Source organism: Nycticebus coucang, chromosome 6 (assembly GCF_027406575.1).
Source record: "Nycticebus coucang isolate mNycCou1 chromosome 6, mNycCou1.pri, whole genome shotgun sequence".
Classification (NCBI taxonomy): domain Eukaryota; kingdom Metazoa; phylum Chordata; class Mammalia; order Primates; family Lorisidae; genus Nycticebus; species Nycticebus coucang.
The window spans coordinates 29,658,023-29,683,197 of record NC_069785.1 but is presented as its reverse complement, the minus strand read 5'-3'; the positions used below and the strand labels follow the sequence as shown (position 1 = coordinate 29,683,197).

Below are 25,175 nucleotides of genomic sequence, written 5' to 3'. Positions count from 1 at the left end.
CCTACTGCATCCAGGAGAGGCAGGAGGCAGGGCAGAGGTCAGCAGGAAGGAAGAGGAGAGAAGGATAGGATCTCTGGGAAGATACGGTGACACACTGGCCAGAACTGAGGTGTAGAAGAAGAGACAAGATGGGGAGGAGGAATCAACATCTAATCTGTGCCAGATGCTTTACCTGTGTGGTCTGATTTACCACCTGTGCTATAGGTATTCCTATCCCCATTTTTGTGAGCTAAGGAAATAGGGGCATAAGAGTTTAAATAAATTGAAAAACCTGATTCCTAAGCTTGACCTTTCATACTCCCCCACATGGCCTCTTCAAAGACAGCATTAAACACAGGAGTCTCCTTTGAAGATGGCCATGTGCTTGGGGTCCAGTCAGTTGGAAGAGGGCAAGAAGAGTTAAATGTTCCTTCATGGGAAGCCAGAGGGAACAGGGGTGTGTGGGGTCACCTTGCCTTGGAGGAGAAAGTGAAGCATAATAAGGCAGAAGCCTCTTTTGATAAAGTGAGAGTAGTTAGTGGTGGAAAGTGTGGAGAAGTGAATGAATATTCAGCCTGAGTCTTCTGCACCCAGTCACTGTAGAGGGCAGGGCTAGGTCAGGCAGGGTGCAACAGAAGGCTTTGGAGCCAGAGGTAAGGCAGGTCCAGGTTTCCTTTTCTGGATTCCAGTCCAGGGAGAATGGTGGCGGTGTGTGATCGGGTGAGTACAGTCCAGACTAAGAGTAGTGTGAGCCCCCACCAAGCTGGGCTTCTTTCCTGCAGTGGGGTGCTCCTGGCCTCTTGCCTACACACAAACTCTACAATGGCCCAGATGTTCCAGGGCAGGCCTCATTTAACATCCACTGCCTTTTGTCCCCACAGGTACACTTATGCCTGTCAGACTGTGGCTGTCAGTTATAGTTTGGAAATCAGGTTATGGAGGTGCAGGACACAGACCTGACCTCCACAGAGCTAGGCTCTGTTCAGTCTGCAGGGCTGTATAAGGTGTTCTTTGTGTTGAGGTTGTCTGCAAGGCCTGGGTGTGGGAGGTGGCGTCCCAGCCCAGGGCTAGTCCCAGGCCACTGGTGCCAATCAGCTGGCTGAGGGTCAAGGGTTGAAGGAGACCTCAGAGGTCATGTTACCCCCCAGACCCTTACTCTTATCCTTCCCCTTACATCTTAACTCAAACTTTCTAAAAAGAGCTTTCCTAAACAACCTAAGCCTGAAAACTCTGGCCGCTGTCCCAGCCCCTCCTGCCCTGGGGGGCTTCAGGAGGGTCTGGGCTGCCAGCCAGCCCCAGGCCGCCCCCATACTTCTGTGGGTGTGTGGGGGTGGGGTGGGGGGTGGGGAGTCAGTGCTGCTACCCTTTCCTTCCGCTTGGTCTCCAGCCCAGAGTTTCCTCAGGCCCCAGCCTCCCCGGGCTCCCCACCCTGCTCTACCTTAACCCTTTCCTTCCAGGGAAGGAGTGGCTGAGGTCTCCGTTCGCTGGGGACGTCTGCGAGGCAGTGAGGCGCTGAGGGAAGAAAGTCCTGTACCAAAACTCAAGAGAGGGCCTCTGAAACTAGTCCTCTGCTCCTTCTTCCTCCCACCAGGGAAAGGGGAACGTGGAAGGAAATTAACTTTGACCCCTGGATGCTGGCTCTGGGCCCAGAACTTGGGTGGAAGGCAAAGGTTTCCAAGACCCTTCCCACCCCCTCTTCCCCCCTCCCTCCGCCTCCCGCGCCCCTTTAAGCTACGCAGCAGACGGAGAAAGAGTTTGTCCTGGAGGGGCTGGGAAGTCTGGGGGCGGAGGGAAGGGCGGCGGGAGCTCGACCGTCCCACCCCTAGCTACAACCCCTGGCTGGAAGAGCTTGTACCGGGAGTCGCCGCCGAAAGGTACCGAGCTCGGAGGAGCAGGGGCCTGATTGGCAGCGGGTGGGTCTGGAGCCTGGAGGAAGGGGATCTTGACGGGGGAGCGCCGCAGGGAAGAGGGGGCGTGGCTTGGGCTCCGCGGCTGGGGGCTGGGGCGCCTCCTGCGCTGGGACCCGGTGACTCTGTCGTCTCCTTCCTTCCAGGGGCGGGCGGGGCAGCCATGCTCCTCTCTGGGGGCGACCCCCCGGCTCAGGAATGGTTCATGGTGCAGACAAAATCGAAGCCTCGGGTGCAGCGACAGCGGCTACAAGTGCAGCGCATCTTCAGGGTCAAGCTGAATGCCTTCCAGAGCCGCCCGGACACCCCCTACTTCTGGCTGCAGCTCGAGGGGCCCCGGGAGAACACGGGCAAAGCCAAGGTAAACAGCCTCTCCCCACCCCCACCCAACCCTACTAGTCAGATTTATCGCTCCCCTGCGCGGGGGTGGGGGGGAGGAGAAGGCAGTCACTAGAGGACCCCCGCTGTCCCCTCCACCCCCTATCCGGCGGTGGCAGGTACTGGGCTTTCCTCCTGCCTCTCTGGAGTTGCTGGCTGGGCTTCTTCCCTTCCCTACCTCCTCTTTCCCTTTGGTTTCTTCTTTCTTTTCTGCCCTACCCCTCTCTTGCTTGTCACCTCTGTCCCTCAAGTTCTCTGAGAGAGCCTCCTCAGTGTGGGTTCCCTCATCAGCCTACTATGGCCAGGGCCACAGCACCCAGCTTTACTTTTCTGTCTGGGGATCAACTTAAGGCCTTGCACTTCTGTGGCCTGCAACACACCTCTTTGTTTTCCACCAAGACTCTGGAAGGCCCAGGTCCTCGGTCTCCTTAAATCCTGGCTGCCCCTTGGAGCCTCTGAGAGTTAGGACAGGAAGGGCCCTTAGGAATGCTTCTAGAGCAATTTTGACATTTTATGGATGAGGCACTGGGGACCAGAGAGGGTAAGGGGGCCACCTGTGTGCTCAGGCTGAGGTAAGGGAGTGAGTGGGGGGATGTAGGACCACCTGCTCCCTGCTGCACACTCTTGATGCCTCAGGCAGCCTCTTGCAGGGAGGGGTGCAGCTGCTCTGGAAGGCACCAGCCCTGGGAGATGGGTGGGGATCTGGGAGGAGGACTGTGGGGTTTCAGATGAAAGGGCCTGCTCTGTGGGGCTGGACAATGGACAGGCCAGGTCATGGCAGGCCTCTCTTATGATGTTCTTCCTGGCTTCTCCCACAAGCTTCTCCACTTGGGCCTCCCATGGTTCCCCTGCCCCTCAAGGCCTACCTCTTCTCTAAGATTCCTTTATCTTATCACTTCCTGGTAGGAAGGCCACAGCTTCCTTCTGCCTCAGACCACCTTGCCCTGAACGCACACACCTTCCACATCTGGGTCTATGCCAATATCATAATCGATCAAGGCCACAGGTGGGAGAGACTTGGTACTCAGGCCCCTGCAGGCAGACTTGAAGTTCCTCACTCAGCCCCTCTGTTGAGCTGTTTCGTCAGTAGTTTTTCCAATTCTGACAGAGGTACTGGGGGAGGGAAGAGGTATCTGCCCAGAGAAAAGATGTGTGTAGGAGCCCCAAGAGTAAGATTCAGAAGCTAGGATGAGGGAGGTTAACAAGAGGAGCCTCGGTGGCTCATGCCTGTTATCCTAGCACTTGGGAGGCCGAGATGGGTGGATTACCCGAGCTCACAGGCTTGAGACCAGCCTGAGCCAGAGCAAGACCCTGTTTCTAAAAAATAGCTGGGCATTGTGGCAGGTGCCTGTAGTCCCAGCTACTTGGGAGGCCAAGGCAGGAGGACCACTTGAACCCAAGAGTTTGAGGTTGCTGTGAGTGAGCTAAGATGCCATGGCACTCTTGGGTAATCAAGTGAGACTCTGTCTCAAACAAACAAACAAACAAACAAAAACAACAAAAAAACAAGAGTAGCCTCTTGGGTTCTCAACCTTGTTACTGTGAAACACAGAAGCTCACCCTTTTATGGGACTGGCACTTTCTGAGATGCTCTGTTCTCCTGCTCCTTGCTTAAATCCTGGATTGCTGCTTCATAGTGCTTCAGGCCACACATCCTCACATCCTAGGCTTTCACTCCAGGCCCTGTTAATGAAACCAGTGGCTCCCCAGTTCCTACTCCTGTCCTCCCATTCCCTTCTGTCTTCCCTTGGGAAAAGCACTATTGAAAGTAGGAACCTAGTGTGAGGGTATTCTGGGTACCTTCCTCCATTATTTCTCAGAATGGGCAGAGAGAAGATTGTTGGTGATTTAGAGTAGGAAAACTGGGAAGGTGGGAAGTACAGGTTTGTCCCTGTGTTTAGGGGCTCTGGGTTTGATGTACTCTCATCAATTTATGGCTGGGCTAGAGTTTGAGATTGAGGTTTGCTACCTTCTAACTGGGTGACCTGGGGCAAATAATTTACCCTCTCTTGAGGCTCTTTCCTCATCTACAAAATAGAATATAGTAATACCTACTTCACGAAGGGGTTGTGAGAGTCAGCTGAAATAATGCATGCTAAACTACTTTTGCAAAATGTGGACAGCTACTAAGCTTAATAATTTAGTTAAATCTATACTTGTTAATAACTACAAGTATAGCTTTGAGCAAGTCCTTTTCTCTTTCTGAGTCTCGGTCACCCTGTTTGTAATATAAAAGGCTTGGATCCAGTGCTCTCTAAAGTCCAGCAGCCTGAAATATAAACATTTGCCAAGTGTAGGGATGTCTTGCGGTTTCCATATGGAGGTGGTGTGGCTGACCCTGGTTCCGGTTGCAGGGACACAGAATTGTGTACTCTGATAATGGCTTACTGTACATAGGCTAGCTGGCAGAGAGGACTCTGGGAGACTTGGAGGTTGCAGGATGAGGCAGGGCTGTGAGTGGGGGTGGCTTGTTTAAGCCTGAGGGGAGGAGAGGTCAAGAAAGATACTGAATCCTCAGGAGAAGGGCCTGGGTGTGTTTGCTACACAGCCTGGTTAATTTTCCAGAACATCTCTGTAAAACTCGAGCACTTTTAAATCGCCTTTTTGTGTGCATGTGGGGGGAATTTAACAAAATACTGAAGACATGTTGTAAATCACATTCCCAGACAACAAAATAAAACCTTTTTGAGGTGAAACCAGCAAGTGGAGAAAAGGGTTTTAATAATGACCAGAAGAGCCCAAGGGCAAGCCCTGCTTAGCCCTTCTGATCTCCTTGGCAATGATGTGAGGATGGGGTGGGTGGCAGAGAGGAGAGCTGACCTGTTGACTTCTCTCTTTTGGGGGGAATGCTGCAAGGAGGTGATGAGGACTGCAAAAGCAGTGGCAGTGTGAGAGGGTGACTTCTGGAGCCTGGTTTCTGGAGCTCCAGGACAGGGTATGGCTTGCTGCCTTCTGGCTTGGCTGTCAGATGGAAGTCTTATCTGTCCTTGGCCTTGCTGTGCTCTAACTGCGAGCAGTACTGTGGGAGTTGGCTATGGTCAGGGGAGTGCTGGAACTGGCTCCCATTGACCTACTGTTAAAATTTCAGGAATTTTGTCAGCCAATGGAGGAGTATTTACAGCCACTGTAGAGGGATTTACACCATAGAAATTGGCAAATGCTACAAAACAGGGCTATCCCTACCATGGCCTAAGAGGAAAACATTCACTAGTATACCTAATTGTGTTATGGGCACCTAATTCTTCTTTCTTCTTAAACTTAAATTTTCTTTTATCAAAGTAATACACTTTTTTTTCTTTTTTTTGTAGAGACAGAGTTTCACTTTATGGCCCTCGGTAGAGTGCTGTGGCATCACACAGCTCACAGCAGCCTCCAGCTCCTGGGCTTAAGCGATTCTCTTGCCTCAGCCTCCCGAGTAGCTGGGACTACAGGTGCCTGCCACAACGCCCAGCTATTTTTTTTTTAATTGCAGTTCAGCCGAGGCCGGGCTTGAACCCGCCACCCTCGGTATATGGGGCCAGCGCCTTTCCGACTGAGCCACAGGTGCCGCCCCTTTTTTTTTTTTTTTTTTGAGACAGAGTCTCACTTGGTTGCCCCTATTAGAGTACTGTGGTGTCATAGCTCACAGCAACCTCAAACTCTCGGGCTCAATCTATTCTCTTGTCTCAGCCTCCCGAGTAGCCCAGACTACAGGTGCTTGCCATAACACCCGGCTATTTTTAGAGACGGGGTCTTGCTCTGGCTCAAGCTAGTCTAGAACCTGTGAGCTCAGGCAATCTACCTGCCTTGGCCTCCCAGAGTTCAAGGATTACAGGCATGAGCCCCCACGCCCGGCCCACTTTATTTATTTATTTTTTGAGACAGAGTCTTACTCTGATGCCTTGGGTAGAGTGCCTTGGCGTCAGAGCTCACAGCAACTTCAAACTCCTGGGCTCAAGGGATTCTCTTACCTCAGCCTCTCAAGTAACTGGGACTACAGGTGCCTGCCACCATGGCTGACTAGTTTTTCTATTTTTGGTAGAGATGGGGGTCTCATTTTTGCTCAGGCTGATCCCGAATTCCTGAGCTCAAGCAATACACCAGCTTCAGCCTTTCAGCATGCTAGGATTACAGACGTGAGCCACCCCACCTGGCCGTAATACACATTTTAAAAGTCCAATAAATCTTAAAAATGTTTGTGGTTCTACCCTTTGTCACAAACAATATTTGCTCTGATATTTACCCAGCTCCAGATTTCTAAAAAAAATGTAGATACTGTTATCTTTTGATTACTTAATTCTAGGTCAGTGGTTCTCAACCTTCCTAATGCCACAAGCCTTTAATACATTTCCTGTGGGTTTCGACCCACAGGTTGAGAATCGCTGTTCTAGATGTTATCTTTTTTACTTTCCGTTTAGTTCCCTTACACTGTCATTTCCTCCTTTTTCCCAAGTTAGTTATATTTCAATTTTCTCTTAAATCTATATTTGGTTCTGCTTCATTATGCCTGTGTATTTAATCATATCTAAGCATTGAAGTGTACTGTGATTTTATTTTCTTTCTTATTTTTTGGTTTCACTGAGATTAAGAACTTGTTTTTCAATTTGCCTATTTTTCTTTTTACCTATTGCTAATTCTTACAACTGCCAATAGTTTCTCGGTAGTTTTCTACAAGGCCAATCTATCAGATTTAGGTGTTCTTTGGGTTCCAAATTTGTTCTTGGAGACATCCCTTTTTCTGTCTGGTCAGTTGCTTTCCAGGCTGGCACAGCTGTCATCCAGAGACTTCAGTTTGCTGTCATTCTTGGCATCCATTGCCTTTTTCCTGTGCTAAATACCTTGCTTCCTGGTCCACATGTTTTTCCCTTCCTTGGGCTGATGGAGCACATCCATCAGTGGTTTTGTCAAGTTAAAAAGATGGTGCAGGGCAGTGCCTATGGCTCAGCGGGTAGGGCGCCGGCCCCATATGCCGAGGGTGGCGGGTTCAAACCCAGCCCCGGCCAAACTGCAACAACAAAAAAATATAGCCGGGCGTTGTGGCGGGTGCCTGTAGTCCCAGCTACTTGGGAGGCTGAATCAAGAGAATCGCCTAAGCCCCAGGATTTGGAGGTTGCTGTGAGCCGTGTGACGCCACGGCACTCTACCGAGGGCGATAAGGTGAGACTCTGTCTCTACAAAAAAAAAAAAAAAAAAAAAAGATGGTGCAAAAGGTTACACTAATGACGACTTTCAATGTGCTCATGTCTTGGGTCATACTCTACATCTGAACTAGTTGCCCTCTGTGATAACAACAGTTGTCCTAAAACACTTCCTGGCTCATAGTCAATAATGATTTGTTGAGTGCTTGCTTTAGCAGTGCATATACTAAAATTGGAATGATACGGAGAAGATTAGCACTTTCATAAGGACTTGTGTCCTTATGGCCCCAGAGCAAGGATGACACGCAAATTCATGAAGCATTCCATATTTTTAGTTTATAACATTACCCTGTGTACTGGGGAATGAACTCCCTCTAATAGGGGTAGATAGAAATCCTTTATGCAAAGACTTTCAAGGAAAAGTCACAACTAAACACAATCTTCAGAAAGATTGGGAAGCTCAATCCATGAGCAAGCTGGGAAAAGGCAAAATGCCATGCCTCATCTGTATGAATCACCAGACCAATGAAAGCATCAGCCTTCCATCCCAGTGCAAGGGCAGATTCAGCACACGAAGTCCCCCGGAGCTTCAGATGCAGGAGGGTGAACACACCATCCTCAGCACTGTGGAGAAAACTAGGCTTCCTGTGAATGTGACTGTTCCGAGTCACCCAGGAACCCGTACAACCTCCACTTTATCCTCGAGGGGCACCACTACAAATTTGTGAACATCCAGACCAAGATGGTGGAGGTTTGCTGCATGCTCCAGAACAACAAGATCCTCCCCATGAACTTTCCTTTGCACTTGACTGTACCCAAGTTCAGCCTCTGAGAACATCTGGTGAAGGGGGAGAGATGGCCTGCAACCCTGGTCCATCACTGGCTGTGTATCTGCTAAGAACAGTTCGATATCGGTGAGTATTCACGGGCTGTCCAGGACATGAAAACTGACTGGAATGAGGACTGCAAGAGTCCCAAGAAGGGCAGTGCTCTGGTCACAACCACATGCCCCACTCCCTCAGCTACGCTCACCAGTCCTTTCACCGGCTGTGTCTGTGTGTATAGCAACAATCTCCCCGGCAACAGTGAGGTTAACCTGGCTTCAAGGACCTGAGAGGAGAGTGGCTTCTTTTCTTTCTGACATCCTGCCCTATCAGAACTTGATAGTGGGAGTGACTCCCTATAGTGGGAGTGACTACTTTTTCCCCAAAGCTAGTGAAGAATCAGCAGGTATCCCAGGGAAGTCAGAACTTTCTTTGTTTTTGAGACAGAGCCTCAAGCTGTCACCCTGGTAGAGTGCTGTGGCATCTCAGCTCACAGCAACCTCCAGTTCCTGGGCTCAAGCGATTCTCCTGCCTCTGCCTCCCAAGTAACTGGGACTATAGGCGCCCGCCACAACGCCTGGCTATTTTTTGGTTGCAGCCATCATTGTTTGGTGGGCCCAGGCTGGATTCGAACCCCCCAGCTCAGGTGTATGTGGCTGGAGCCTTAGCCGCTTGAGCCACAGGCGTTGAGCCAGAAGGCAGAACTTTCTTTTTTGCAGTTTTTGGTTGGGGCTTGAACCCACCATCTCCAGCATACGAGGCCGGCACCCTACTCTGTTGAGCCACAGGTGCCGCCCAAGAAGTCAGAACTTTCTTAAGAAGAGCTGTGGCTGGAGGAAGGCAAGCCCAGCCACCAGCCTCTCACTCGCTCCCTGAGTGAGATGTATAGACGTGATCGGTTTAGAGGTTCTGTCCGGTCCAAATGTGCAACTTCTCTTCTTTCTGTCCCTGGGATTCTTGGAGCAGCAGTGACGTCTTCAGTTACTGTCCTACCTCCATCTCCAGTGCCTCCCAAATCTGAAGCCATCAGGGAAGAATGCCGGCTCCTGAATGCCCCACCTGTTCCACCCCAAAGCGCAAAGCCTTTGTCTACCAGTCACTCCATCCCTCCTTGCATAGATAGTCAAGCCAGCCCTGGCAACAGACTCTCTCCCAGCCCTACCTTGTCCTACTGTTCTTCAGGGCTGCACAACATGGTTGCTAAAAGTCACACAAGTCCTTATGAAAGTGTTCCTGTTTCCTGCTATCCACGTAACCAAATTAAAACTGATTCTGTGGACCTGAAATCCCCATTTGGAAGTCCTTCTGCTGAAGCGCTGGCAGGGCTGAAAGTCCTCCCGGCTCTCCTGGCCTAACCTCGGGAGCATCAGAGGGCAGGACCAGGACTGACTTCCTGCTGGATCCAAGCAGGAGTTACAGTTATCCCAGACAAAAGACACCAGGTGTACCAAAGAGCAATTGCCCAGCACCTTTTTTTTTTTTTTTTTGATGGCTCTGAGCTCTTGGTGAGCACTCCAGCTCAGTCACTGTAGAATTCAGTAGCAACATCTCTGGTTGTTCCAAGTCAGCCAGCTACTCTCTAGAGAGCCTTCCTCCAGAAATGTGAAGGCGTTATTCCATTGGCACCTTGCTTTTGAGAAGTCTGAAGCTCTTCTGGTCTCTGGTTCTTTGTAATGTTTTTTCTCCCTGGAAGTTTGTAGCTTTGCCCAATGCTCTGAGGTTTCCCCTGGAAGTTTGTAGCTTTGCCCAATGCTCTGAGGTTTCCCCGAGAGCCCCTTTGCATGGGTCTGGATCTGCTGTCGTCCACTGCCAGGTGCTCTCGGTCTCAGTGGGCCTTTCTACCTGGCCCTTTATGTTCTTCTGATCCAGGAAATTGGGGGGAGCTATTTTATCCTGTGCTTTTTCTCCTGGAACTCTTATTCAGATGGTGAATTTTCTGAAAAGTCTCTACTTTTCTTATTTTTTTCTTCCTATTTTCCAGCTATGACTTTTTGCTCTGCGTTCTGAAGATATTTTCAACTCTATCTTCCAAACTTTTCTTGTGTCTTTCATTTCTGCCATCATATGTTTAATGTCTAAAGGTCACTTATAAAACTTTTTTTTTTTTGCAGTTTTTGGCCGGGGCTGGGTTTGAACCTGCCACCTCTGGCATATGGGGCTGGCACCCTACTCCTTTGAGCCACAGGTGCCACCCCGACAGTAAACTTTTTGAAGTTTTCTTCTCCCTGCGTGGTTTTCTTCTTTCAGGTTGCCTTTTTGGTCTCTATGCTTTACATTACAAGTTCTTTTCATATGCCTTGCATGATTAAGAAAGAAAGACAAAGGCTGGGCAAGATGGCTCATGCCTGTAATCCTAGCACTCTGGGAGGCCAATGCGGGTGGATTGCCAGAGCTCACTAGTTCAAGACCAGCCTGAGCCACAGTGAGACTTCATCTCTAAAAATAGCTGGGTGTTGTAGCAGGTGCCTGTAGTCTCAGCTACTTGAGAGGCTGAGGCAAGAGAATCGCTTAAGCCCAAGAGTTTAAGGTTGCTGTGAGCTGTGATGCTACAGCACTCTACTGAGGGCAACAAAGTGAGACTCTGTCTCAAAAAAAAAAAAAAAAAAGTGAGAGGTTGCAGCAATAGCCCCTGGCCACAAGGGCCCAAAGGCTGGCCAGGGGTCCAGGCCTTCCAGGGCCTACCGGCTAAAGCACCCTGGCCTACCCGGTGCCTGGTCTCCTGGGCTGGTTAATCATTCCCATTTTTCTCCTCTTGGGAAAAAAGATGATTGGGAGCTGAGGCTGTGGACAAAACTTGTTGATTTTTCAATTGTCCAGAGATTTAGGGGGTCCTGTCTGTTAAGGAGTACATGTCATCACCTTTAGGTCTTTGCTCCTGGGCTGGCCAGATTTTCTAGATTGTATTCCTCCGTTCCACACCCTAAAGGGTCTGGCTGTTAGAGCGGGAAGAATGAGTTTCTCTCCATTCAGCTTTCATAACTTGGCCCTCCACTCTTCCTCCATGTTTTTTGTATGATACTTACACTCACAAGTATCAACTTCTAATCCTAAGACCCGTTTTTCACTCCCTAGAGAATAAACCTTCAGAAGGCAGGAAGGTACTTAGCCAGCCTGTGAGGGGTGTGTGTGTGTGTGTGTGTGTGTGTGTGTTGAAGGTGGTTGGGCCCTTGGGTGTTACTCAAAGAACTTGGCCTTTTTTTCCTGTTCTCCTTCGCTCCCAATTCCAGACTTTCTTGTTGTCATTTTCTGAGCCTTTTGAATATTCTGTAGTGTAAATGGGGTAGCTCTGGAAAGTAAACAGTGAGTGATAACTGATGTAGGAGAAAGGAGCCTCCTGAGTCAGGTGTTAAGTAATAAGGTACCTTGACAAGTACAGAACAGTATAAGAATACTTGGTGTTAATGTGCTTATTTAATTTAAAAGTTGACAAAGGACCTGTGGGACATTGGTAATATATTTTTACCAATACACTCCTCTTTCTTTGTGCCTTTTACTGTTCATCTGTGTCATTTATCTATCTAGTTGTTCCTGCCTCTTCTTTACTTTTTCTCCTCTTGGGAAAAAATGTTTGGGTGGCCCTCAGACAGAAAAGTTTTTCCAGGTATTTTCAGGACTGTAAATGCCTGTTGTTTCCTTATTCTCTGCCACTCTATGGTATAGACAGCATCATAGTTAAAACCTAGGACTCTGCAGTCAGAATGTCTGAGTATCCAGCCTACTTTCTGTGTGATCTTGGACATGTGGCCTTGCTCATCTAACATGGCGATAATATGTGATTTCCTTATAGGGGTGAAGGAGAAATGACAAAGTGTGTCCCTGGCACATAACCTCTCAATAAATATTAATTTTGATTTATTCTTTTAAATATTCTCTCAGTTCCTACATATCTTTTAATTAAAAATTTTAAAGTTAATCAAGCAACTGTTTTAATCATTTGATGAACTGAAAATAAATATTCTAAGCTCTTTACAGAAACAAAAAGAAAACCACTGATAATCTTCTTCCCTGGCACATCTCTTCTTTCTTTTTTGAGATGAGGTCTCCCTCTGTCATCCAAGCTGGAGTGCCTTGACTGCAGCCTAGAACTCCAGTGCACCTGGGCTCAAGTCATCCTAGCTTCCCAAGTAGCTGGGACTATAGGCGTGGGCCACTATGCATGGCTAATTTTAAAAGTTTTTGTAGAGACATGGAGGGTCTCGCTTTGTTGTCCAGGCTCATTTTTATATATTGTTTTCATGTCATTGGAATGTGATGTGGGGTGCGTGTGGTGGGGAGTACTTGTTAACGTCTGTGAGAGTTAACCTGGTCAGAGTCACCCTGGCTGGGGATTGGGGAGACCAGCTCAAGTTTGGGTAGGAGGGATTGGGTGGGGATGTCCATTGGGTTTGCGCTGGTTTGGGACTGAATAAAAGGAGTTAGAGCTGGGTATATTGCAGGGCCAGTTAGGAAGGGTTGTAGGTCTGTGGCCTAGGCCAGGTGGCAAGAGGTAAGCACAGGCCCATGCAGGGAAGGGTGGCTGTTAGGGATCCAAAGGAGAGTTTTTGTTCTATAATGGAACTGTCAGGGGAAAGCAAGAAGAGGGATGACTATTAAGACATGGGATGGGGCGGTGCCTGTGGCTCAAAGGGGTAGGACGCCGGCACCATATGCCGGAGGTGGCGGGTTCAAACCCAGCCCCGGCCAAAAACTGCAAAAAAAAAAAAAAAAAAAAAAAAGGGCTGTGGGCTCAGTGCCTATAGCTCAGCGGCTAGGGCGCCAGCCACATACACCAGAGCTGGCGGGTTTGAATCCAGCCCGGGCCTGCCAAACAACAGTGACAACTACAACAAAAAAAGAGCCGGGTGTTGTGGTGGGCACCTGTAGTCCCAGCTACTTGGGAGGCTGAGGCAAGATAATTGCTTAAGCCCAAGAGTTTGAGGTTGCTGTGAGCTGTGATGCCATGGCACTCTACCAAGGGCAACATAGTGAGACTCTGTGTCCACACTTGATCTTAGCCAAAAGGCTGAGAAGCAATCAGACTCTGTCTCAAAAAAAAAAAGACATGGGATGTGGAGGGACATGGGGGCATATGCAGTCCACATGGCTTGGCTGATTAAGAGGGAGCACTCACAGGGCCATGCTGGTGAAACTTGGGCATAGAGTACAGGAACCCAAATCTCTCCCATCCCTGCCACTGCCAAAGAATGTGAGTGTGAGGCCTGTGAACTTGAGGTCTTGTTCTGCCCAGACAGGCAGAGGCCTTCCCTCTGGTTTGCCATTGTGTGTATCTGTGGGGTTCCCCTGGACACTGGCCCAGTGGCTTATCTCCTCTGTCCCCTCTGGGCAACAGGTACAGGTTGTGCTAGAGACCTTCTGGAGGGGCATTAAGCCAGAATCCCACAGGATTACTGTTCAGTCAGCCAGAAGAGGTGCAAAAAGCTCTGGTTTCAGGCTCAGACAGACGTGAGCTGTGAGCTGTTGTCCTGGCCCAGTCATCCTCTAGCTCTGTGCCCCTGGGCAAGTGGCATAGCTCCTACTGAGCCGCAGAATGGGAACAGGCAGTGCCAGGAGTCATCCTAAGTGCTTCCTGTGTGTCGACCCACTGAAGCTTCACATGACCTAATGAGGCACAAACTGTTATCATTCCCATTTTGCAGATGAAGAGATGCAAGCATGGGGTGGGGTGTGATAACTGGGCCCAAGTGACATGAACTCCTGGGTACTCAGTAGTGTGCTGCCACTTCCCACTGGCTGTTGCACCACTCACAGTGCAGGAGCAGGTCTGCACCGCAGAAGTAGCAGTAGTTTAACCTGAGTTTTTAGGTGATGAGACTGAGAAGGTGATACAGTGCCCACAATTAACCTAATTGTCTGTGGTCAAGCTGGAGCTAGAACCAGGTCTCTGGACTCCAAGCCTGAGTCATTTCCCTCCTTTCTCCCAGGCCCTTCTCATTCTGTCAGTGTTCCTTGGAAAGAAATGGGTGTGTAAGGGGTAGGACCAGGGAGAGAGCAGCTGGGCAGGGGGGTGGGGGTGGCACACTGGGCTCACGGGAGGGCACAAACTTAGTGAGGGGCTGGCCTTCTGGGTGGGTGGGCAGAGCCAGAGGCAGGCCCCTAAAGGGCTGGCTTCTCTGCGTTCTCTCTGCTGTGCCCAGGAGTACCTGAAGGGCCTGTGTAGCCCAGAGACATGGAAGGAGGTTCGCTACCCACCGATCCTGCACTGTGCCTTCCTTGGGGCCCAGGGCCTCTTCCTGGACTGCCTCTGCTGGAGCACCCTGGCCTACCTGGTGCCTGGCCCCCCTGGCTCCCTGATGGTGGGTGGGCTGACTGAGTCTTTCATCATGACCCAGAACTGGCTGGAGGAGCTGGTGGGGCGTCTGCGCTGGGGCCCTGCCCCTCTGCTCACCCCCCGGGGAATCTGGGAGGCCGAGGTGACCCGGGCCTTTGGGGCCCTGGTCTGGATCCGTGGTGACCAGTATGCAGGAGACCTGCTGCAGCTGCCCCCAGCAGTCCAGGAGCTACTGCTGAGCCTGGTGCGAGATGCTGCAGGCAAGGAGGACATCATTGAGTGGCTCAGTCACTTTGGCATCTCTGACACCCACTCCGACCCGGAGGTCCTGATCTGTCCTCCCCAGCAGCAGAAGGAAGGCCCAGCCATGGTGTCCATGGGAGAGAGTCCTGGGCCCTTCCTAGAGATGGGGACCCTCCAGAACGGGGGCCCAGAAAAGTCAAAGAAATTAACCAGCTTGGGAGCCAGCACATCCCTGATCCCAGCCCAGAGTACACAGCAGGAGGCAGCAAGCCAGCTGGTATGGTAAGTTCTGGACAATGAGTCTAGCTTCTCTGACCCTACCCTTGCTCCCCAACCCAGGGGCAAGAGTTGTAGTTTGGGACCAAACTGGTCTTCCCATCTTTTCAACAAACTTGGGCTTCCTCCAGGGTCAGTTCCAACAACCAGAATGATATGGACAGCACTCAAGAGGAAGGGCCAGCGCAAGCCACCAGCAACCAGGACTCTGGGAACCACACACAAGCCTTGTTGCAGCAAAGGCAGATCCAGAGAGTAGAAGATAAGCTCCCCTTCCAGACTCCAGTGTCAGCCCTGGGTGTGTGCCCCCCCTGGAAGGCCTGGACCCCTGGGCCAGCCTTTGGGCCCTTATGGCCAGGGGCTATTGCTGCAACCTTCTGGAGGATCAACGAGCTGCATTCTCTGCACCTGGCCTGGCTTCTGTCCCAGGCGTGCTTCAGTTTCCCCTTCTGGCAGAGACCTCTGGGCCCCATTCAGCTGAAGCTGCCAGGGCAGAATCCTTTGCCCTTAAATCTGGAGTGGAAGCAGAAGGAGCTGGCTCCTCTGCCCAGTGCGGGAAGCCCAGCTTGTGGACCTGATCGGGTGCTGGGAGGAGAGGCAGCCCTGCAGAATTGCCCGACTAGGTCAGAGTCCCCCTCAAAAGTCATGAGTTTATTGGTGGTCCCAGGGGGCTCAGATGTAAAGGACAAAGTTAGCCCAGGACTTCCTCAGATAGGGCCACCCTTGACCTCTACACCACAGCTACAAGCTGGAGGTGAGCCTGGGGATCAAGGAAGTATGCAGACAGATTGTAAGGAACTGAAAGAGAGACCCTGTCCAGAGCCTCCCGTGGGGCAAGGGAGACCCATGACAGCTCACTCAGTACCTGAAGCCCAAGCAGTGCCTGAAACTCTCAAAGTGCCTGTTGCTGCAACAGTGTCCAAAGCTGAAAACCCACACACAACTCAGGAGCTGCCTGCAGCTCGCAAAGTGCCTACAGCCCTGATGATGCTGGCAGTGCATACAGAGCCCTTGGCTCCCAAAGTGCCTTCGGCTCCAACGAAGCCAGCAGCTCAAGTGGTGCCCACAGCACAAAAAGTAGCTGTGGGTCAACTGGCATCAGGAGATCAAGGGGTGCCGAGGACACCAAAAACTCCCACAGCTCAGAAGATGCCTGCAGCCAAAACACCCAAAGCTCAAACTGGACCTCCAGCTAAAACAGGGTCTACAGCTCCCAAAGCACCTGCAGCTCCCAAAGCGTCTGCAACCCCTAAAGCCTCCAGAGCTCCCAAAACACCTGCAGCTCAGAAGAGGTCCACAGAGGCAGGGGCAACCTTGGATGCAGCCAAACTGCTAAGTGAGGTCCAGCCCTCATCAAGGGGTAGTGCCTCCTTCCCAAAGGGCCCCGGGGAGGCTGGAGGAAGGCAGGGTCCCCAGGCCAGCAACACCTTGGCCCTCAGCAGTAAACACCAGTTCCAGATGGAAGGGCTTCTGGGGGCTCCTTGGGAGGGGGCCCCGAGGCAATTGCCTCGCCACCCACAGGTGAACAGCACAGTGACCAGCTTTCAGAGGTACCATGAGGCCTTGAATACACCCTTCGAGCTGAACCTGTCTGGAGAACCTGGAGACCTGGGATTGCGGCGAGTGGTCATTGATGGCAGCAGTGTGGCCATGGTGTGAGTAGCCATGGGCACAGGGTGGGGTGGGGGTGCTGGGGAGCTGGGGCAGGGTGTCCCTGGGTGATGGGATGTGGGTATCCTTTCTTGACCTCATGTGGGTCACATGGGGAATACATAGGAGGGAAGTGGCCATGTTGAGTGCCAGGGCAGCTTTCTGTTTTCCCGTTTGACAGATGTAGAAACAGACCTAGAGGTGAGGAATCTTACCCAGGTTCCTGAACGAGAAGGGGGCCCAGCTGGCCTTTGGATTCAGATCTGTCTATTGCCAGGGCCTGTGATCTTCCCCAGCCAGCTTGTAAGCTTTTAGCCCGTACATCAAAGCCCAGCACAGACCCCCTAAGGGAAATGGAGCTTCTGTATGAAGCTTTCTCTGTCTACGCTGGCGCTTAGAGACTGCCCTGGCTGCCATGTGAATGTGGGTGTTAGCATGACTACACGCAAACTGCTTACTCTGCCATGTGATGGTTATCTGTGCTGAGCACACTCCCAGCACACAGTAAGTGGTCAGTGAATTTTTGTCTGCTTTAATCTCAAAACTGAGCTCTTTGAGTGTGGGGTCTGCCTTCCTCCTCTTGTCCTCAGTGCCCCTACACATGTGTGTACACGCACACACACAGATGCAATGTCTGGCAGTGCCGTATACCCAGAAGGTGCTCTCAGAATGTCTGAGGACGGAGGGAAGGGAGAAGGGGATTGCTGGTGTCTTGGTGCTGAAGCTGGTTCTGGCATTGCCTGTTTGCTGTCCCAGGCTGGCTGGGGATGAGGTGGGGAGTTGGGCCATTCCTTTCTCACATTTCCACAGGCACGGCCTCCAGCACTTCTTCTCCTGCCGAGGCATTGCCATGGCTGTGCAGTTTTTCTGGAACCGGGGACACCGAGAAGTCACTGTGTTTGTACCCACCTGGCAGCTGAAGAAGAACCGGAGGGTGAGAGGTGAGGTGCCTGCTGCCTGCCCTGCCCCTGCAGGGTCACTAGGTGTTCTCCCAGCCTTGCTGACCTGACCCTCTGCCAACCCACCGTGGCCTTTTCCACTTAGCCCTTCCTCTGACCATCTCTGTCATCTACCTTTCACCACAGAGAGCCACTTCCTGACAAAGCTACACTCACTTAAGATGCTTTCAATCACCCCCTCCCAGCTGGAGAATGGCAAGAAGATCACCACCTATGATTACAGGTGTGCAGGGTGTAGCCTCCTTTCGCAGGGCAGGAAGGTGTGCTGGGCCTGTGTGTCAAGTGCAGTCCTGCCCCATCTCCTCTGGAGAAATGGAGGCCAACATGTTGCGGGGGCAGGGTCTTGTCAGCAAGGGTGGGACGGGACATGGGACCTCCTTGGGGAGTGGGAAGGATACGAGTAAGGAGAGAACTCAAGTTTGGCTTTACTGAAGGCCCAGGGTTGTTGCTGATTTTGGGACTCTGGAGCTCCATTTCCCTTAGTTAACAGATTGTCTTTCCCCGTGGCCTGTTGGCTGACACCACTGCTTTGAATTCGAGCAGCACAGGTGACTTCTGATGCTTCGAGTGAGTGTATCCTAGGGTTCTGGGTACCAGTTGGGGCTGAAGCTCATGTCTCCAGGAACTGCTTAAGTCTTTTCTGTCTGCGAAGCCCCAGCACTGGGGGGAGCTATGTGTGTGGCTGTGTGTAGACACAGTCCTTCACAGGGCTCCAAAAATGGAGAGGCCTGCTCCACCGAGACCCCAAATGTCTGCCTGTCAGTCTTAAGCACCCACTCCCACGAGCGGCTGCAGGACTGGTGTGCACACAGAAGCCTATGACTGCCTTCAGGCAGGGAAGGCCCTATCATAGTCACTGGTCCTGGGCTGGAGCTGATGCCTGGCAGACAGAAGTCTTAAATAACTTGTTTAGGCAACTCAATGCTGGGAAGAGAGAAGTTCTGTTTTTCTCACTTTCCCCAAGACCTGACACTCACCCAGCCTTCAGGCCTGGGAAGGGCTGGACAAGGAAGCTCAGGCATCCCTCCTTGTAGATTAATTAAAGTGCCTCTAAATTCAGGCCTGGGTTTGTGGGGAAATGGCTTTTCTGCAGAGCTCCCTCTGCTGGTCACTTGTGAAATAGCATGCTTGGGGTAGCCCAAATGGGAATCTTGAAGGAATACTGAAAAGTAGGTAGCCTTTGCTTTCTCTTCTGGTCACAGCCCTCTTTAGAGAAGAGGTCATCCTTGGAAAAATGGATTTGTTTATTCAGGTATGTGTTTTGTATATGTTAGCACATATTTATATGTATGTATGTCTTGGCATGTATATGAATGCTGTGCATTGGTGAAGAATGGGGTACTTGTGTGTATGCTGTGTGGCAGGCACTGAACTAGACAGTTACATGCATTACCTCATTCAGTTTAATCTGCATAGCAATACAGGGTAGGTATTTCATCTCTGCTTTGCAAGATGGAAAAACTGAGGCAGTAGATATGCAAGTGTGAATGTGGATGAGTGTGTGGGTTTGTGTGTGTGTGTACCCATGTATATAATAGGGGTGTGTGCATCTGAGTTCGCCTTCTCAGGGGGCCATCAGTGATGACTGCACAGAGGAAGGGATGGGCTCTGGGATCCTGGATCTCTGACTAGGAAGGGCAGTGTTTTTGTCTGGGACACTTCAGGGGAAGCTGCAAGTTCATTTTCCCAGGGGATTCAGGAAGTAAGGGACTGATTACTGGTCTTAGTGACTGCCCCTCTTTCCACAGGTTCATGGTAAAGCTGGCAGAGGAGACAGATGGAATCATTGTGACCAATGAGCAGATTCACATCCTGATGAATAATTCCAAGAAACTGCTGGTCAAAGATCGGTAAGGCAGCTTCCCAGAGGCTTGAGCCATTCCTGCCCCTTGGATGTTGGGCAGCCCTGGCAGGGGGACGGTTGGGGCAGGGAGAGGGGCCTTGGAGCAGTGCTTACCAGCACCTGCCAGGAGATGTGGGGCTCAGACCCTGCAGAGACATTAGGTGGCCATGGGCATGGGAGGGTGCAGAGCTCTCTCTGACTGTGCCACTTCTCTCCTGGGTCCAGCCTGCTGCCCTTCACCTTTGCGGGAAATCTCTTCATGGTGCCAGATGACCCCTTGGGCCGTGATGGCCCCACCTTAGATGAGTTTCTGAAGAAGCCAAACAGGTAATAGGTCAGGCCTCTCAGGCCCTTCTGGTACTGACTAGAAACTCCCCCTTAGTGTTGGCCAACACTTGTCTAGTGCTTAATAATGAATAGGGAGTGATTTGGCTTTTTGATGTCTTTTTTTTCTTTGAGACAGGATCTTACTGTGTTGCCCCAGGCTAGAGTGCTGTGGCATCAGCCTAGCTCACAGCAAACTCCTGGGTTCAGGTGCTTCTCCTGCCTTAGCTTCCCAAGTAGCAAGGATTATAGGCGGCTACTATGATGCCTGGCTAATTTTTCTGTTTTTAGTAGAGACAGGGTCTTGCTTTTGCTCAGTATAGTCTGGAACTCCTGAGCTCAAGGGATCCTCCTGCCTTGGCCTCCTTAAGTACTAGGATTATAAGGTGCCAGCCACCACACCTGGCCCACTTTTTGATGTCTATACTTCTACCATGTTTATGCATCCTTGAAGCACTTACAGTAGGGTTTTGCAGTTTTAGCATTTTATACACCTGCTTTAGTACTATATGTATTCTTCCACAACTGAGATTTGGGCTCAACATTTTACTAGTTTTTTTTCAGATTGTGCCACACTAATTTATGTATCTCACTTTAATGGCCAGGTAGTATTCCATTATAGGAGGACCCCACAGATTTATCTGTTCTCTTGTTGAGGGCTATTTGGCTGTTTACATTTTATGTTTTTGGTGCCTATGCTGCAGTGAATGGCCTTATTCTTGCTTTCTTGTATCCCAGGGGCATTGTATCCAGAGTCTACACCAAGGCTTCTCATGTATATAACAAAGCATGGCTTTCTATGCTTGTTATCTCATTTGAGCCTCACAACTTGAGTTAGACATAAATGACCACTATCCTCATTTTATTGTTGAAGAATCTAAGGTGCAAGTGATTTTTCCAAGGTCATGTTGCTGGTATTATCAGAACTGGTTTGCAGTGACTCAGATCCTCTGGTCCCTGCAGCCTGTGAGCCACCTTGCTGCCAACCCGTTAGTCCCCTGGGCCCAATAAGGCACCTTGTCCAAGTCCTTCTGGGCAGGGCACTGCTTCTTGGGCCGGGTCCCCCGAGTCTCATCTTACCAGTTTGGAAAAAATCATGTGGATAAGGTTTGTCTGCCACATCCTCTCAAGTCCCTTGTCAGGCTTTCCTTCCCTTTGTTGACCTCCCTCTGGCGTGCTCATCTTGGGGTCAGGATGGGAGTTACCAGTCATCTCTCATAAAGTGTAGGCTAAGACTGCCTTAAGTGTTACTGTGTCAGTGAGTTTTGATTTGATGAACCTCCAGGGCACAGGTGATGATCTAGTACTTAGAGTGACGCATATAGGAAATGGGGAAGCCTTGTGGCCCAGCCCAGCTGAGCCCATGCCTTGCAGCAGGTGGACACTTGGAGTGGGTAAGCTCGTGGGGAGGGATTTCCACAGATGAAACTTTCCCCTGGGATGACATGTTGTGGTGGGCCTGCCCCTGCCTTCTTTCCTCTTCTTTCCTAGGTTGGACACTGACATTGATAACTTCTTGAAGGTGTGGAAGACCCTTCCTCCCAGTTCAGCCAGGGTCTCTGAGTTGACTGACGATGCTGCTGACCCGGGGCCCATGGAGAGTCCACAGAAGTTGGAAGAAATCAGGGAGAAGGAGGAGAGGCAGGATGAGGAGCAGAGAGAGGGTCAGGAGAAGCTAAAGCCAGCTGAGGAGGATGACCTTGACTCTTCCCTGGCGTCGGTGTTTGGAGTAGAGTGCCCTTCCCTTTCAGAGGAGATCCTCCGGTGCCTGAGCCTGCATGATCCCCCCGACGGGGCCCTGGACATCGACCTCCTGCCGGGGGTGGCTTCTCCCTACCTGGGTATCCCCTGGGATGGGAAGGCTCCTTGCCAGCAGATTCTGGCCCACCTGGCCCAGCTAACTGTCCCCAGCAACTTCACTGCACTCTCCTTCTTTATGGGGTTCATGGACTCCCACCGAGAGGTCATCCCCGACTATGAAGGACTCGTGGGCCCCCTGCACAGTCTCCTCAAGCAGAAGCCAGACTGGAAGTGGGACCGGGAGCATGAGAAGGCCTTCCTGGCGTTGAAGCGGGCCCTGGTGTCCACCCTCTGCCTGACGGCCCCCAACCCTCAGCTGCCCTTCCTCCTGGAGGTGACAGTGAGCCAGGTGGCCCTAACGGCCATTCTCCACCAGGAACACTCAGGGAGGAAGCACCCCATAGCCTATACCTCAAAGCCTCTCCTTCCTGATGAGGAGAGCGAGGGCCCCCAGTCGGGTGGAGACAGCCCCTACGCCGTGGCCTGGGCCCTCAAGCATTTTTCCCGCTGTATTGGAGATGCCCCGGTGGTCCTGGACCTTTCCTATGCTTCCCGAACCACTGTGGACCCAGAGGCGCGGGAGGGCCGCAGAGTTTCCAAAGCTTGGTTGATCCGTTGGTCCCTCTTGGTACAGGACAAAGGCAAGAGGGCCCTGGAGTTGACCCTTCTCCAGGGCCTGCTGGGGGAAAACCGGCTGCTGACGCCTGCTTCCTCAATGCCTCGTTTCTTCCAGGTTCTGCCCCCGTTTTCTGACCTGTCCACTTTTGTCTGTATCCACATGTCAGGCTATTGCTTCTACCGTGAGGATGAGTGGTGTGCCGGCTTTGGTCTCTATGTCCTGTCTCCCACCAGCCCCCCGGTCTCCCTTGCCTTCTCTTGCTCCCCTTACACGCCAACATACGCTCACCTGGCAGCTGTGGCCTGTGGCCTAGAGCGCTTTGGCCAGTCCCAGCTTCCAGTGGTTTTCCTCACCCACTGCAACTGGATCTTCAGCCTCCTCTGGGAGCTCCTGCCCCTCTGGAGGGCTCGGGGCTTCCTCTCCTCTGATGGGGCACCCCTGCCGCACCCAAGCCTGCTCTCCTATATCATATCTCTCACCTCCGGCCTCTCATCCCTCCCATTTATCTATCGGACCTCCTACCGGGGCTCTCTCTTTGCTGTGACAGTGGATACCCTGGCCAAGCAGGGTGCCCAGGGGGGTGGGCAGTGGTGGAGTTTGCCGAAGGACGCGCCGGTCCCTGTGGTGACTCCCCATGCTGTGGGCAAGAGGCCCAACTTGCTGGCCTTGCAGCTGAGTGACAGCACCCTGGCTGACATCATTGCCAAGTTGCAGGCTGGGCAGAAATTGCCCGGCTCCTCACCCTTCAGTTCTGCCTTTAACTCACTCAGCCTCGACAAGGAGAGTGGTCTGCTCATGTTCAAGGGAGATAAGAAGCCCAGGGTCTGGGTAGTCCCGAGGCAACTCCGGAGAGATCTGATTTTCTGTGTGCATGACATCCCCTTGGGGGCCCACCAGAGGCCCGAGGAGACCTACAAGAAGCTGCGGTTGCTCGGGTGGTGGCCTGGGATGCAGGAGCACGTGAGGGATTACTGCCGGAGCTGCTTGTTCTGCATTCCCCGCAATCTCACAGGCAGCGAGGTGAAGATTATCGAGTCCCCGTGGCCCCTTAGGTCCACTGCCCCTTGGTCAAACCTGCAGATTGAGGTGGTGGGCCCAGTCACCGTAAGTGAGGAGGGCCACAAGCATGTGCTGATTGTGGCTGACCCCAACACCAGGTGGGTGGAGGCGTTCCCGCTGAAGCCCTACACGCACACGGCCGTGGCCCAGGTGCTGCTTCAGCATGTGTTTGCAAGGTGGGGTGTTCCCATCAGGCTGGAGGCGGCCCAGGGCCCCCAGTTTGCCCGGCATGTCCTGGTGAGCTGTGGGCTGGCTCTGGGAGCGCAGGTGGCCTCCCTGAGTAGAGAGCTCCAGTTCCCCTGCCTGACGAGCTCAGAGGCCTACTGGGAATTCAAGAGGGCCCTCAAGGAGTTCATTTTCCTGCATGGCAAGAGGTGGGCCTCCTCCCTGCCCTTGCTGCACCTGGCCTTCAGGGCCTCCTCCTCTGAGCCCTCGCCATTCCGGGTCCTAACGGGGGTCGAGGTGAGGCTGGCCGAGCCCCTGTGGTGGGAGATGAGCAGCGCAAACATTGAAGGGCTCAAGATGGACGTCTTCCTGCTACAGCTGGTCGGAGAGCTGCTGGAGCTCCACTGGAGAGTGGCCGAGAAGGCGGGTGAGAAGGCCGAGAACAGGCGTTTCAAGCGGGAAAGCCAGGAGAAGGAATGGAACGTGGGGGACCAGGTCCTCTTGCTGTCCCTTCCCAGGAATGGTAGCAGTGCCAAATGGGTGGGTCCCTTCTATATCGGGGACCGGCTGAGCTTGTCTCTCTATCGGGTATGGGGTTTCCCGACTCCAGAGAAGCTGGGCTGCATCTATCCTAGCAGTCTGATGAAGGCCTTTGCCAAGAGTGGCACACCGTTGTCCTTCAAGGTCTTGGAGCAGTGAGCAGGAGCAGTGGGGGAGCCCCTGCCCCAGGGGTCCTGGGTTTCTGCTGCTAGGCCTCTCTCTGCCCCACAGTGCTCTCAGCCCCTTGGGGGCCCTTAGTTGTGCCTTTTTTAGAGAAGATGCTTCATAAAGCTTTGCCGAATTGCCTTGAACTAGGGACCAGTGTCCCTATGGAAATATCCCTAGTGAGGGGTACTTGGAGAATTTGCCAAAGGCTGTCAGATATGGCTCCCTGGCAGTTCTATACTGAGCAGTAGGAAGTCCTCCTACTAAGGTAGGCCAGGCTCAGTCTCTTCCCCAAGTGCCCTTTCCCCGGCCACACACATGCAGGTGTGCGATGGTCACCCCCTGCCCCAAATCTTACTGTCTTAACCAGAGACTGTGGCTCTGGACCTCAGAATTAGAACCTCTCCCACACAGAAACCTCAAATGCAGGCCCCTTCCTCCAAACTGTTCATCTGGGGACCCTTTGCTCCTACAGTTGTCACAGCTGACACACATTCATGCAGGCTGGGAGGGAGGCAGCTGGCTCCTTAGCCTCATGGTCAGCTCTCTTAAGCCAGGCACAGCCTGCTCAGCTGTCAAGGAGGGGCTGGACATCCTCATGGGACGTGAGGGCGGTGGCTTGGAGTGGGAAGATGGTCAGCCATGAGTCACCCGCTTGTCAGCCCCGGGGAGGGAAAGTGGGGAACGAGCTGCCTACCTCAGTTTGACTCCAGCCAATGGAGACAAGTCCTATCCCCTGTTTTAATTGTGTTGACCTCACAGGAATCAAGGATCTTGATGCCGGTGTGGCATCTCTACCTGAAGAGCTGCTTCTACTAGACCCAGGGGCCCTGGCCTCTGTTTTAGGGGGGAGGGCATCTGCAATTAGAGCCCGGCACAGGGTTCTACCTCTCACCCCTGATCCCCAAACCCACAGCCCTCTGCCCCTTCCACCTCCATCCCAGACCCTACAGAGTGTGTGATTGCTTTGTCTGGATCCCCCACCTCCACCCCCCTGGACCTCCTATGTAGAGCAAAAGCCGGATCCCTTACAGCCATTCTCTGCTGTGTGAGTGAGTG

The 25,175-nt window shown here is 52.1% G+C and overlaps 1 protein-coding gene and 2 pseudogenes across 1 annotated transcript; all 3 read left to right on the top strand.

Annotated features, from left to right (window-relative positions):
* Positions 1-689: 689 nt before the first annotated feature.
* Positions 690-24,753, top strand: NYNRIN (NYN domain and retroviral integrase containing). Its single transcript, XM_053593555.1, has 10 exons — positions 690-699; positions 1,571-1,853; positions 2,033-2,247; positions 14,340-14,998; positions 15,124-16,647; positions 17,453-17,583; positions 17,728-17,824; positions 19,350-19,451; positions 19,670-19,771; positions 21,260-24,753. The coding sequence occupies exons 3-10, from the start codon at positions 2,050-2,052 to the stop codon at positions 24,108-24,110; spliced, it is 5,664 nt and encodes a 1,887-aa protein (XP_053449530.1). The 5' UTR covers positions 690-699; positions 1,571-1,853; positions 2,033-2,049; the 3' UTR covers positions 24,111-24,753.
* LOC128589414 (uncharacterized) lies at positions 7,584-7,714 on the top strand (annotated as a pseudogene).
* LOC128587446 (GRB2-associated and regulator of MAPK protein 1-like) lies at positions 8,588-9,907 on the top strand (annotated as a pseudogene).
* Positions 24,754-25,175: the final 422 nt, after the last annotated feature.